We start from the raw sequence: 15,578 nt of genomic DNA, 5'->3' as shown, positions 1-15,578 counted from the left end.
CTCAGAAAACGACATGATGTTATTAGCGTGATGGCTGGAATAAGTGCATGTCACCGTGATATCTGTCTGACACGTCGGTGAAATTCACTCGGCTGATGCATGGTGCGCTTAAAGGATCGGTTCGAGGTCATTGTCTTGTTAAGAACGAATAATCTTAAGAATTGTGTTTATCCGTGCGTCTTAACGCCACGTGAAGGAGAAGTGGCATGCAGCAGAAGAGCAGTCCTTTCCTCCTCTCTCCGCTAATGGGCTTTGATAGATGCTAGATATGAGCGCTTTACAGTAAATCAGGTGACTAATGCCTTCTGCTTGGCTGCTCGGGTCAGTCTTGTGGAGGCTGGGAGGGAGTGGCCTACAGAGATGTGAACCATTCAGGCTTGGTCTAACAAGTCTTTCATTCGTAACGTGATTTCGCAAACTTTCGCAAAATTCCGTTGACCCTATCTTGTAGAATCCATTGCTTTGTTACTACGCGGAATCGGCATTCCTTCCACGGCGCATTGTTAGGAGGCAGTCATGGGTGCAGGATGTTTGTTAGGTTGCTCCCTTAATCACTCATCTGAGACATATCAGGTTGCTGGTTGTATGTTTTCACGCATTAAGCCGGATACATCGAATTCATTTGTAAATCCTTAGCAAAAAAAGGTGGTCTTTAATATTCGAAAGATCTTGCATCCATTTACAAATTCAAACCTTGTTTAATAGGCTCTCATTAAGAGCATGTCTGCCAATATTTATTTATCAACTCAAAATGATAAAAATAAATGATTGACAAAATCAACATAAATTCATAATTGTGCTTATATTACCTGTAATAGATTATTTAACGATGCGATCAAATAAATGCACAGGTCCGTGTTGCTATTTAAAAATTTTTATTTTATCAGTTGTTCAGCGGTGGAACAGTGGCGAACACCCTGGTCTCGCACATACAGGGTCGAGGGTTCGATTCCTGCCTGGGGTCTGTGTGCATGGAGTTTGCATGTTCTCCTCAAGCTTTTTGGGTTTCCTCCTACAGTCCAAAGACATGCAGATTAGGCTAACTGTCATTCCCAAATTGCTCGTAGTGTCAGAATGAGTGTGTGGATGTGTGCCCTATGATGGATTGGCTGTCACCCTGTCCAGGTGGCCACCTTGTGCCCATAGTTTTCTTGGATTACATAACAATTTAATATCCAAAGGATACCAAGTTTAAATACTGTAATAAGAGATGCGCAAGAATTATTTTCCCTAAACCTTAAAGGAAATCAACAAATTCATAAATTAAGACACATGATTCCATTAGGACAAAATTAATGGCACCCCATTAGACAAGAAAGTGTTAATGCGTATCTGCTCTAGCCGACATGCTGCATGGCTAAGCCGCATTATTAGAAGATTCAGCACACACACACGCACACATCAAGCTTTCATCATTTATTTGTAATTTTGTCTCTTTTTTAATCACTCTGTAGATTTGGGTTAAACATAAATTAGCTTGAGTAAATCAGCTGTAGGGAAATGTTTGTATATCTAGCAGGAGTTACTATTCAGTACGAATTTAAAAATGGATAAATTAAACATTTAACCAGTGACACGTGTTGTAAACATGCCTAAGTACTTCTGTCGGTCGTGACTCTAGTAGTACAGTAATGATGTTTTCTGATTTTTAGAACTTCCAAAAAAGGACATCTTGTAGTTAATTTGGATAGACTTTGACTGCTTTTGGCAGATACAAGTCAGCAGTGGTGTGTTAAATGTCCTTGCCTGAATTGTCTGGCATAGAGAAGAGCGAGTTATAAAACAACTTTACCATGCATGTCTTTTTAATTCTCCCACCCGGATATACTGCACTCCACTGGCTCAACTGTTTCTATTCACTTCTGGTTTATTTACATAGCCCTTTTAACAGTGGTCATTGTCACAAAGTAGCTTTACGGAATCCAAAGAAAATTAGAGAAATTAGTTTAAAATGTGTGAGAGAAGATGTATATATCAAAATGATCAGATTTCAATTAATAAAAATAATGCTTCCATTATTTTTGCCAATTAAATTACGTATATATTGCTGGAAACCCATTTTGCTATGATTGCGCATTAATATTTCTATGAAACTAGATTCTGCTGAAACTCTAAGGTGGACATGGAATGCTGCACTACATTATAGTCATTATAGTATAATTAAATAATTATATCGTAAAATTATAGTATGAGTTTTCAGAGAACATATTAAATGTCAATTTTATACTAAAGTATTGCAGTTCTGAATCATTAATGCCAATTGGCATCACTGAAAAAGCAAAGTGCTCATATTAAATAGCTATTCATGGCGACTTTTACATTTTTTTATTAATTTCAGTACCAGTATATGAGGGCGCATTGGTTTATTAGAGGTATTGCTTACCCTCATGGCACATTCACCAGTGTAGATTCTCCTGGCGCATTTGTAAGACTCTATTCCGGCTTTATATAGAAAGCCGAGGCAGTGTAGATGAATTGAGCATTAAAAAAGTTAGAAAATAATTGGATGCAAAAAAAAAATATTTATAAACAAAAAATAGGACATTGGCTACATCATGATAAAATGACTTGTTGGGTGTATATGTGTCCTTTATCCAAATAACTCTATCTACCTGGATTTGAAGTAATTCCATTAAAAATGAAGGCTGAATTAAGCTTTGTGATGGATGAGATACTACATGGCGATGACACAGTGTCTGCAGTACGCCTCGTGATGCATTTAAACAGTCTGATGAACCCCTTTAAAACTGGTTTCGGTCGTTTTGACCACATTTATTAGCGTTTATTCAGGAAGTGAGTTACACTGGATGAGTTGTGTTTGACTAATTCAGACTGCTACAAATCCAGTAGCAGTATTCATGTGCATTATATAGGCAAAAAATGACCCTCTGGAATAACAGCTGTATAATTAGCTCTCTGCATTTATTGAAACATATGAATGCCGTGACTCATCAAAGCGGCCTCACGACCGCTCATCTGGAACTCATCACAGCGGCGAATGATTATTTGTTAGACGGATAATTGGCGTTTTGTAGCCTTTCGCAGGATCAATCTGTGTCATTGACAAATGATATGTTGTTTTATTCGTGCTGTCATTAGAAGAATTGGTTTCATTAAACTGATGATATCCAGACGATTTTTGGATGGATTTTGCTGTCATGCCCACAAAAAAAAACTTGATTTAAAAAAGAATTCAGCTACGAAGCTTGAATAGAGTTTCTCGAAAATGATGTAACATGCTCGCTGGCAGTTATTTTAATGCGGTGGCTAACTAAAATTGGCTGACTAATATAGCTTCAGAAATTTTCGATTACATTCGTATGATGTGACCAATATGAAGAAGAAGCTAAATGGGACAGCTGCAAATCTTGTAGTCACAGTGGTGAAATCTATAAGAAAAATCCTTATGGACAAAAATAACCCATAACCCTATTACGTCAGACTCACAGAATGTTCCTGTTTAAATGAAACCGTTTTCTTCATGAGCCCGCGTCATGCATGAAAGTTTTTTTTTTTATTGCAGGTCTATCATTAGAAGATCTTCATCGTATAATCCACAGGTTCCTGATGTCCCCGCTGTCCTGCAATTTTTTTAGTGTTTCTTGCTCTAACTCTAACTAATGCAAATTCAAAGCTTTCTGCAAGGTGTAAAAAAAGGAGGAAAAACAAGAAAACAAGCATCAGATTAGAATTCTATTCAATTCATCTCATAGAGTGTCACAAGTAATCTAAAAAGACCACTTTCAATAACTGTGTTTAATAATCCACTAATAATCAGAATAAAAAATGCTTCGTATAACCTTCATAGTTGGAAAAGTCTGGCCTGATCTAGTCTAATAAAACAGATTTTTTTATTTTATTTTTTCCTAGTCTTCAGAGTAAAGTGGTGTAAACCTTTGATAATCCACTCAATAGAAAGCAAGCATTAAAACAGTTGATCTGATCGTTTCTTTTGTTGGAATAAATATTTCTCTGCACGTTTGCTTACATACTGCAGGAGTAAATGCGGTGATAAGCTTCTGGGAGGGTTGAGGAAAGGGCACTGAGAACTTTAGCATTCTAGATGAGCTGGGAATTGTTTTTTCAATTTCTTTTTCTTCTTCTTCTTTATCATCATCTTCTGTTATGGCAGATTGAAATGCTTCATGGCAGGCTGAATCTCTTTGTGCACATACAGTACCAGTCAAAAGTTTGGATGCAAGTTTGGATTTATTTTCTATATTCTAAAACAATACAGAATTTTCTATTGAACTATAAAACATATGGCACTACAAAAATTAAGTAACAACGATGGGGCGAAGGTCACAAAGGTCAGCTGCTCTGGAAAAGTTCTTGCAAGAACAGTATCGTCAAGTGCATTTGCTAAAGCCATTAAGCACCATGATGAAACTGGCTCCCATAGAGACCATCCCATTAACAGCAGGACCAAAACTAAGTTTATTTAGAGTTACCAGCCTTAAAAATCACCAATTAACAGCACTGCAGATTAGATCTGTTGCAAAGGTTTTACAGAGAATAAGTAGCAAACATATCTCAGTATCAACTGTTCAGAAGAGATTGTTGCATATTTTGGATTCTTTCAGCATTGTTTTACAATGCTGTAAGTTTCTAAACTCAAACAAATACTTGGACATTTTTCAATCTGGTTTCCGAGTTCCTGGACTGGAAAACTGGAACCATAAGACTGGAAAACTGGGTCGGGCTTTCTGGGATGGTACTAAAATGGTTCAGGTCATACTTAGAAGGGATAGGTTATTATGTGAGTATAGGAGAGCATAAGTCTAAGTCTGTATATGCTCCCACTAAGTCAAATGATGAGAAAGAATTAACTTGCCTATCACAGCTATGCTGATGATACCCAAATTTATCTAGCCTTATCCCCAAATGACTACAGCCCCGTTGACTCCCTCTGCCAATGCATTGATGAAATTAACAGTTTTATGTGCCAACATTTTCTTCAGTTAAGGAAGGAGAACATTGAGGTCATTGCATTTGAAAACAAAGATGAAGCTTTAAAGGTGAATGCATACCTTCACTCTAGGGGTCAAACAACTAAAAATCTAAAAAAAAAAAAAAAAAAGGTCAAGGATTTTGGGGTGATTCTGAAGACAGACCTTAGTTTGACAGACCTTAGTCATGTCAAAGCAGTAACTAAATCAGCATACTATCATCTTAAAAACATTGAGAGAATTACATGTTTTGTTTCCAGTTAAGACTTGGAGAAACTTGTCCATGCCTTTATCACCAGCAGGGTGGATTATTGTAATGCTCTCCTTACCGGCCTTCCCAAGAAGACCATTAGACAGCTGCAGCTCGTCCAGAACGCAGCTGCCAGAATTCTGACTAGAACCAGAAAATCTGAACACATCACCCCAGTCCTCAGGTTCTCACACTGGCTTCCTGTAACATTTAGGATAGATTTTAAAGTACTCTTACTCATTTATAAATGACTCAATGGCCTAGGACCTAAATACATTACGTCTACAATATAAACCTAACAGAAATACCAAGGGTTCACACAAAACAAGGGGAGTCTGCTTTTACCCATTATGCTGTAGGCAGTTGGAACCAGCTTCCAGAAGAGATCAGATGTGCTAAAATATTAGTCACTTTTAAATCTAGACTTTAAACTCATCTGTTTAGCTGTGACTTTATTAAATGAGCACTGTGCTCATATATTTTCAGCTGTTTTATTTAGATTTTAAATAAAATTTTAAGTAGTTTTAAAAGTGCCACTACAAACAGTTTTTATTCGTATTTTAAATCAGATTTAAACAATAAATAGATTGGTTGTGTATATAACTAATGAATACCGTATGGTGGAAGACAGCCCTGTATAGTCGATGTTTAATATTTTAGATGTGCATTAGATGTAAAATCGTATCGCCTGCTGCAACATAAGCCATACATAGGGATCACTATCACGTGTCTCAGTTGACATTCGCCTTTTGAGATTATTGCATATTTTAGATGTCTTCATTGTTTTACAATGTAGAACGAAATAAAAATCTGAAAAGGCCATGGAATTAGAAGGCGTGTCAAATCTTTTACTGGTTGTGTATATAAAAGATTTTATATCCTGATTATATGGGTCGAGTGTGTACAGTAAATGCTAACCAGAGTCAGTGTAGAATCTGTTTTAAGAATGATTTCAATCATATTAAAGAAATGTCCTTATGTAACAACAGCTATTTTTTCACATATTGTTTTTTGATGAACTATGGACATGCTACCTCGCTCACTGCCTGGAAAATATTTCTATCGCAAATGATTTTTTTATCTTGCACCTCAACCTTCCTGTAAGAATCTCATCACTTCTCATCTCTCATCATCTATATCTTATTTATCCTTATTCTGTATACAGCGTCACAAGGGGCCTGGACCTTGTCCCAGGACACTTAGGAAACGAGGCGGGGTAGACCCTAGAGAGGGTGCTAATCCATAGCAGGGCACACACACACTAGGGATGGGAATCGGCAGTCATCTCCTCATATAATATTATCATGATAAATGATTGCATGATAATGTAACGCCATGAAAAATGCGTTTCTGTTGCTCCACTTGGAAGCTTTTATGCTCGGTACAGAATCATTTATTTCTGGGGCTGATCTGTCGATCACCGATCATGACCAATCAAACTGAAAACCAGCCAATTCTGGTCATGAGATGATTGACCGTTTTCTCTCTGTTTTCTTATACTTTTTTTTTTTTTTTTTTAAGTCAGTTTGGCAATACTGAATCGACTGAATCAATTTTTCCTCATCTCTAACACACACATACATACACACTAACTCCCAAAATGAGAGCACATATCAGCCATGATATGGCGCCCAAGGGCAATATCAACATTCTTTCTCAAGAAACACTTACTCCTCCTTTATGGTTCATCCTAAATTCACTCTCACTCACTCACTCACTCACTCACTCACTCACTCGTTGTCTATACCGCTTTATCCTGTATACAGGGTCACAAAGGGGCCTGAAGCCTATCTCTGGAAACTTAGGCATAAGGAAAGGTACACCTTGGATTAGGTGTCAATCCATCGTAGGGCACACATTCATGCACCACACACTCATTTACACACTATGGCCAATTTGGAACCGCCAGTCAGTCTAATCTGCATGTCTTTGGATTGTGGAAACCCATCAAGCACAAGAGGAAAACATGCAAACTCCATGCGCACAGAACCTGAGGCGGGAATGTCCTCGACCCTGGAGGTGACAGTGCTACCACTAAGAATTCCTGTAACGATCTTCTGATAATCATGTGAAGCAGGTGTAGTGGATTTAAAGCAATAGGAAGGTGGGCACATGCTTCATCAATACCCTGGTGAGATACACCCTGGATGAGGTGCCAATTCATTGCACAGTACACGCACATACACTCACTCAGATTTTCGACCCTGGAGATTCTGTAAAAATCTGATTCTTGATTTGATTATGTAAAGTGTAGGTGTATTAGAGTGAAAGCACTAGGAAGATGGTTAGATGGTCATCACTCGGTTGTAGTTCTCGATGTGAGCACGTATCGGTCATTATACAGTGTCCAAGGGCGATATTAACAGTGTTTCCTGGGAAACACTTACCTTTAAGGGTCATTGTAAATTCACTTTCACTCACTCAGTCACCCACTCATGTATCGTCGATACCCCGGTGGGGTACACCCTGGATGAGGTGCCAATCCATCACAGGGTACACACACTCACATTTTAATTTGCACACTATGGGCAATTTGGGAACACCAATTAGCCTAATCTGCATGTCTTTTGGACTGTGGGAGGAAACCGGAGTACCAGGGGGAAACCCGGCAAGCATGAGGAGAACATGCACACAGAACCCGAGTCGAACCGGGACCCTGGAGATCCTGTAGGAATCTGATTCTCGATGTGATCATGTGAAGCAGGTGTATTGGAGTGAAAGCACTATGGTTAGATGGTTAGATGGTGATCACTCTGATCTAGTGCTTGAGGTGTGAGGTTTGAAGTGACGTCTCGTTGCATAACACGTCGAAAGTAACAACTAAACCAGCTTGGCTGTTACGTATGCTATTTCGCTTCCCTCTCTAGTGAGGTTTAGAAAGGATTTCTGAACTCGTGTGGTCCCGGCGCGACAGCAGCAGCAGCAGCAGCGCATGAATATTATCGTGAGCGTGCTACTTCGGAAGTAGGTCACCGCTTCAGCCGCGTCTTGTCAGCTGCTGCTCTGCTCGTCTCCGCTTCCCGGCTGAACCTCGAGCTCGGGTTTATTTTGTAAACAAAAATAATTCGAATTTCGGAATGTGACGCTTTTTTTTGTTTGTTTTTTTGTTTTGTTTGTATTCGCGCTCGGCTGAGACTCGGAGGAGGTAAACGCAGGATTACTAATCTGTTTCATTTCGGTTGCGCGTCTTCGCGTCGTTCTCTCTCTCTCTCTGTGTGTGTGTGTGTGTGTGTGTCGTTAAGCGAAATGAAAGATTTTTTTTATACCCCCTTCCAAATCGTGCAAATCGGTAATCAGCGTCTTTCTGGTGTTTTGTTCGCCTACAGTACAGTAAGTGCTCGGTGGCTTGTCGGAAAAGCAGCTCGGTTAGCGCTGACGTATGGTCGCTGGGCTCGTGGAGGCTTGTGGAGGCTCGAGGAGCGCGAGGCGTTTGTGCTTCTGCTTCTCAACACTGAGGTGGCACATTCATTTGTTCTTCTTCGGAGTTTAGATTTAGTTCGGCTTTACATATATAGAGAGATATATGTGTGCTTGCAAGGTCTGTGTGAGTAAAAGGGGGGTGTTAAAGCCCCAAGCGCGACGATTTGAAATCAGGAAGGTTGAGTCGGTGTTACGCCCTGTACCGCTTCTCTCTCAGCAACCATGGGCTTCGCGATTATTTTCAGCATCGCATCAAATCACTAATCGGTTTTTAATTTTTGGTGTGTCTTTTTAGTCTGATCAATCCCCCTGCTTCATCAATTAGAGAAAGGGGCGAGAGCTGATCTTGATCTGATCGGATCTGACTTCTCTGTAGATGACTTGGGTTCAAAGTTAAACATCAATTCACATGAAGGATGGACTAACAAGGCTACTTTGTCTCAACCAAATCCATTTCTACGCTTGATTTTTGGGGTCATTCTTCATTAGGTAATACAGTTCCTTAAAAATGATTTAGTGCAGGTTCAGGGCGTTCTTCATGATGATAAAAAGTATGCTTCTCTAGACATTTTCTTGTAATATGTTTCAACCCTGATGTTGTTGGAGTTTCTGCGGACTATCCGATATTTTTACGCTGGATGCCCTTTCTGATGTAACCCTCCCATTTTATTCGGGTTTGGGACCGGCATTGCATCCAGTGGCTAGGGTTTGGGCGTTAGGTAGGAATCGAACCCATGCCTTACGCAAGGCAGATAAGAAACCCACCACTGAGCGACCGGTTCCCTTAGTAATCATTTTTTATAATGTTTTTCTTTATATAGCTTTGAAACTAACAACAGATCTCATTGTCATGTACTGTACGCAAAAGCTGGATTTGTGGTGGATAAGTGTGTTAAAGCTCTGAGTTAGTTTGGTTGCTGCTGTTGCGCAAGGTCCTTGATGCTGTCTGCTCCAGGGGCGCCGTATAATTGCTGACCCTTGTGCTCTGACCCTAGTCTAACAAAAAGCTGGGATATGTGAAGAATAAAGAATTTTACTGTGCAGTAATGTTTGTGATGAATAAAGGCAGAACTTGACCTAAAATAGGATTCATCACATAGAGAAGTCATTGTTGCTGATTTTTTCCAGCATTTGCTTGTTCTACCCCGTCGAACAAGACTATGGCGAAAGCTATTGTTGCCTGCTGTAAAAACTTTTTTTAAACCCAGTTAATTTGGATGTTGGGTGATAAATTACACACAGAGGTTCATAGGTTCTGTTTGAAAGTTCTATAAATGCAGTGTTGTTGAGGTTGTATTCTTTTATTTAACTATTTAAGTATGAGTTTAACAGCTGCATACAAATCAGGGAATTCAAATCAATTATAAAATTGTGTGTTTCTTGCAAGCTGCTGAGGAAGTGTAATCCTTATGTTTTAATCGTCACTGGCTTAAACCTATTTTTGTGAAGTTTGTTCTGATATGTTTGTCATCTGAATGTGAACTCACTGGTCTAATAGCTCCATGCAGTACAGGCCATGTTTGTTTGTTTTTTTGGTTTGTTTTTTCTAACCACAGATTGCCTCGTTATTTGTCATCATGGCTGAGGAAGTAAAAATAGAAGTATGCAACAGGACAAAAAAACAATAATGGCTATCTGGGTAGGGAAATGCTGTTGCAGGATAATTATTGCATTGCATTTCCTGTCCATTTTGGCTTCCTTCCACAATCAGATCAATTTAAAATTCCCAGAATTTTCCTTTAGGGATCAATAAAGACCTTCCATCTATTCATCCATGTATCTACTGCCATACCTCGCTAACTATCTACCTGCCTTAAACAAAAAAACTAAAACAAATTATTCACCATCCTTATACATAAAAAAAAACACAACATTAAGGTTGAATTTTAGCTTGACATGTTTTCATTTTGCTGAGCTGTTTCATTTGTGTATGAAAGTCTACTCATTAACTTCACAAAATATAAATATCTAAATCATATATGTCATTAAAAAAAATGTAAGCTTTTTTGCACCTTTGACACTGCCGGATTGTTTTATATAATAATAAGAGTGTATATGATATAATGATTTAGAAAATGTGGGTTTTATCTTAAACTGGATTTAATGTTTTTTTTTTCTTGTCATTGGAAAAAAATAAACTACTGAAGGACAAGAAAGGTTACAAATCATTATGCCCTTTAGAAAATAAATAGTGGGGTTGGGGTTAGGGTGAAGAACATTAGTCAGTAGGTCACACTAGGCAGGACATATTATACCTAATTAATATGACCTGTCTGTCTAATAGATGGCTTACATCAGTATGGTCTGTGGCAGTACGATAAAAGTAGTAATTATACAGTAATGGTAAGATCCCCTTTCCGGATATTTAGGAAGCATATGCTGAGTGATGGTTGAATGTACAGTATGGTTGGACATGTCTTTTTTCAACATTAATAACTGTTTATGGTAATGTTTTTGCCTGTTAGTGGCTTGCTAAAAGTATGTATGTATATGCATGGTTTATACACTCTTGGTGTACAATCGTGTAGATTTATGTACTATATATATATCTCTGAACATAGATGCAGAATATTTATGGTGATAGTTACAAAATCAACATAATTAAAATACCTCATTTATCATGGATGTATTTACATGCTGTGTTTTCCCCCTGCTGCAGTCAATTGAAGCTTGTAATGAGAGGATTTGTATTTTTGTTTTAACTGAAGGTTTAGAAAATAGCTGAAATATTAGAATTCAGTATAGGAGAGTGCAGCGCTCATAATATAGTTAATACATCTATCTTTACTTTGCTCGGTCAGCCATATCGATTTCAGCAGCCAGTAGCAGAAGCCAGAACAGAAACCATAATTTGAATGACCCAACCACAGTATTTACAGATCTGCATGCCTCCAACACAACTGAGTTTAAGTATTTCCTTTTTCCCTTTTGTAGGATCTGCATGGAAGATTGTAATGACACATGCACGGCAGAGGAACTCTTTATGTCGATATCGAAGTGAATCCAAGGAGCAGGTGAGCTGCCAGATACATGCTGAAACAATGGGCAGAACCTGGCCAGAGTGCCCAGTGCTAGAAAAGAAGACTAAAAGGCATTCCCATAAAAGAGGAAGAGATAAGGAAATAAAGCAGCAAAGCGCAGATAGTGACCGAAAGCTTTATCCCCTCAGAGGACGGCAGGGAATGAGTGACGTTGGTCCCCTAAACTGCTGTGTTCTACTGACTCGCTTAGAAGAAGGAGGAACTTCTAAGGGCAGCATGAAAGCTGTGCCTAAGAACAAAGGGAAAAGAAATATGAAAGAAAAGAAGGGAAGGACCAAATCTTGCAAGTGTCAAAAGAAGGGCTGCAAGGCATGCCAGTCAACACCTGGACCAAAAAGCAAGCCCAAATCTGTCAAAACTGCCTTATCCATGGACCTGCAAGAACCTCGAAAGCGACGATTAGCCTCTCTCAATGCGGAAGCAGTCAACAGCCTGTTGTTGTTCAGAGAGGACTCTCAAATGTCCAAAAAACAGCAGAATTCTCAAAAGGGTGATGGTGAGCTCCCAAAAGGAGAAACTGACAGTTCAAGAAAAGGACCAGAAGGCCAAAAACGTGCGCACACAGGAGAACGAGAGGAGAGTACAAATCCTAAGAAAAGCAAGAAAGCAAAGACAGAATTCGAACATCTGGACCAGCTGAACCTTAACAGTCCAACCCCAAGACGTCTAGCAGGTTTAAACGCGGCTGCTCTCCTGAAGCTAACCAGCACCTCATCTGGAGCTAAGCGGCGAGCTAAACCGGACACCAAGCCAGGCAGTGGAGGAGGACGAACGAAACAGCTGCAGGGAAAAATAAAAAAACAGCACAGCCCACCATGCCTGAGCGAGACACCGGTACCTCAGCAGTGCTGCAACCTCTGTAAGAAGGAGGCTCTCAAGACTGACAGCTTGTGGGAAGGCACTTCTGGGGCGCATGACTTTATCCAACCTGGATACCAATGCAGGTCCATGCTGAGCTACTCATTAAAGCCTGTGAAAGAGGAGAAAACTGAGACTGATGTAAATTCATGTTACTGCTGTTCCCAGGAGAGGTCTGTGGAATACTGTCACCGATTAGCCCTGTTCCTTGGGCAGAAGGCATACCCTGATTCAGAACAGCATTCCCTGCCATCCGTTAAAGGTTTCCTTAATTCGCCTCACACCCTGACCCACCCAGCTCTGACACTAGGTGCTCATTCTTACCCATGCTACCCAGGTTACTATGTCCACATTTCCCACCATGGGACATCCTCGCTTCCTGTAAGTACAAGTCCAGGACCCCATGCGCCACCTTCTGTACCTCCTATTACACTGTGTCCCACTGGGGTCCAAAGACCCAAACTACTGCCCTCTCCAGTGTCTCACCCTTCAGGAATTCCTCATCCGGTGTACTGCAACTCTGTAGGGACGTGTTATGGAGAACCGTGCAGGATTAGCGGCTGTGCCTACAGACACACACAGCCCCTCGCTAACAGGGGCTGCTCATTCAGTGCCGGATGCTCCAGCTGCAGCCACAAAATCAAGATGGGTAAGAAAAGGCAAATGGGATGAAAATCTATTTTCCTGTAGCATGAGCTGCTTAATAAAATCAGCCTCAGACTCGTGTCGTAACCGGGGCTGTGCTGGTTAGAGAATATGCACACTGAGATAACTGCAAAATAATGTTTGGCAGACAGTACGAGGTCAAATGCAGAGGAGAAATGCTTGGGATATCTCATGATAACTGCTGTGCTTAAACAATTTTTAGTTAAAAAAATATGTAAAAAAAAAAAAAAAGGTAAAGTTGATGCAATTTCCAACACACTCCCCGGGTTGAATCATTCTATCCTGGCATATCCAGAGAGCTGAAACGTAACACACCTTGAGCAAAAAAGGTTATCAATGAGTTAGATAGGTAATATTCCCTGCCTCGTAGTGGCTAGACTGTATACACTGTAAATACAAATTTAATATAAATTTTGAAAAATGGCTTGGAAATGGGCATGTGACATGACCTTGCTTATTTTGGACATTCGCTGTCTCTGAGATAAGGGCAGATTGTGCACGCTAAACACTGCTGTGTAATATTTCTAATTCCTCCATATTATAATCAGGATTTACTGTATATGTAAACCAGTTAGTCATAACAAAAGAAATATTAATAAACAGTTTATGTGTAGGCAGCGGATAACCTTACAAGTGTTTTAAAAAAGGAATAAATTAACATGAGTGTTTTTTTTTTTTTTTTTTTTCAACTTAATTGAATTTTAATGCCAGCGGGGCATGTTGCTGCAGTTACTCAGTTAACCGTAACCAGTCAGAGGTCTAGTCACCAACATTTTATCTCCTAATTAACAACTGGATAAGGGATATATTCAGCTTTAGCTTGCACAGACCTCAAACTGTCAGGTCACAAGGCCTATCTTTAAACACATGCAGCACAAAAGGCTAAAATAGGGAACTAAAAGCCATTGAGATGCTGTAGAAAGAAAGTAATGATTTGACTCAGCGATGAAAACCCTCTTTCCTTTTATGCAGCCACTCCACTATGTCTGTCTTCTCACTGCTGTCTTTTCAACACTAGTTTGAATGTGAATAATTGCCACAGGTGGGCAGGGTTCTGGTTATTTTTGTTGGCAGAAGGCTTGAACTGGCTTTTCATTGTAAGATGGCAGCTGTAGTCTTTTTAACCAACCTTGGAACAGCCACAAAGCATCACAGGACTAGTGCGGGTTGCTTTATACCCATCTGTCCTGACACAATCCCTTTTATTTCTTGTTAATCTGATGATGTTCTGTTGCTTAGGGTCTTGAACAAGGGGTGTTATTTGATCATTTCACAATATGATGATAAGCTGGTCTAAAAATATCATGGAGTCACAGGGTTAATTGACCAATTTAAAAAACACTAGCTGGTGGTAAAAAATTCAAGCAGCATTAATCACTGTTTTCTGTACTTCATTTTGTGTATGGAACAAGTCCAAAAGGAATCAAAATAATCAAATCCTATAATTGCAATTTTTTTTTAGCTGGATAGGATTTCTAGACGTATATCTGTTAAGCATTGTTTCTGAAGGAGGTCTGTGTTAATTACAGAATAAGCGATTTCTGTATCCCAGAGATGTTCTCCATGCCTGCGTGGTTGTCACAGTCATGCATTCTGCGCATATCTGATTTTATTACAAACAGTTTGGCTTGTTCCTCATTATAGCGGTTATTGTTGTGTCCTTAGCTGTACAGGTTGTGCTTAATCATTAAAAGGTCATATGACTGTAACATGTATGCAGGCTGTACCTGTGATAGGAATTGGAATAACACCTCTCCTAGAAGTATTACTTCTTTGACACAGCTTTTTAAATGTCATCTATATTGTATTTTTCCGCGTTTTAAACTTTGGCCAGTGTTTGGATTTAGTTTGGATTTGGTTTGAGTTGATAGAAGAGAAAGAATGCTTTCTGGAGTTCCATTCCATTATAGTCCAAAACCTATTTGCTCCACAGGAAATAATGAAAACTTTACCAAGATGTCAATTCGGCAGCGGTGCGATGGATCATAAAACTCACTGTTCGGATCATATCATGGTTTTGAGTCACAGATCAGATCATTTTTCTAACCAACAACAACAACAAAAAAATGAGAGACAAATATAATTTTGCAAACCCTTTTATTACTGGTGGAAATTTAAGAACATATAAAGAAAGGAGCTCTTGCCCATGGGCTTGAATAAAAACAACATTCAAAATGTCTAATGTTTAAATAAAATCTTCAAATGAAATAAAATATTCAATATTTAGTTGGAAAATGGGAAATTAAAGTGCAATATGAGGCATGACAATTTTTTCACAACTTGATGTTGTGGAAACAGGCTAATTTTTTATTAAGTATTGTTCCAAAGAAGAAACGAACTCAGTACCTTAATAATATACAGGAGTAGTAATAATAATAATAATAATAATAATAA

General features: G+C 39.2%; 1 protein-coding gene across 3 annotated transcripts in view; it reads left to right on the top strand.

Moving 5' to 3' along the window:
• Window positions 1-15,578, top strand: part of bahd1 (bromo adjacent homology domain containing 1) — a 61,121-nt gene that overhangs the window by 29,828 nt on the left and 15,715 nt on the right. The window contains exons 1-2 of one of the 3 annotated variants that reach the window (XM_053510148.1): window positions 8,178-8,344; window positions 11,554-13,167. In XM_053510148.1, coding sequence (XP_053366123.1) covers window positions 11,574-13,167 — 1,594 coding nt within the window. In that variant the 5' untranslated portion in view covers window positions 8,178-8,344; window positions 11,554-11,573. Of the gene's footprint in view, window positions 1-8,177; window positions 8,345-8,559; window positions 8,656-11,553; window positions 13,168-15,578 lie in introns of those variants that run through there. The other 2 variants (XM_053510149.1, XM_053510147.1) reach the window with 2 other exon arrangements.

Source organism: Clarias gariepinus, chromosome 13 (assembly GCF_024256425.1).
Source record: "Clarias gariepinus isolate MV-2021 ecotype Netherlands chromosome 13, CGAR_prim_01v2, whole genome shotgun sequence".
In the NCBI taxonomy this organism is placed as follows: Eukaryota; Metazoa; Chordata; class Actinopteri; order Siluriformes; family Clariidae; genus Clarias; species Clarias gariepinus.
This window is presented reverse-complemented; position numbering and strand designations above follow the sequence as displayed.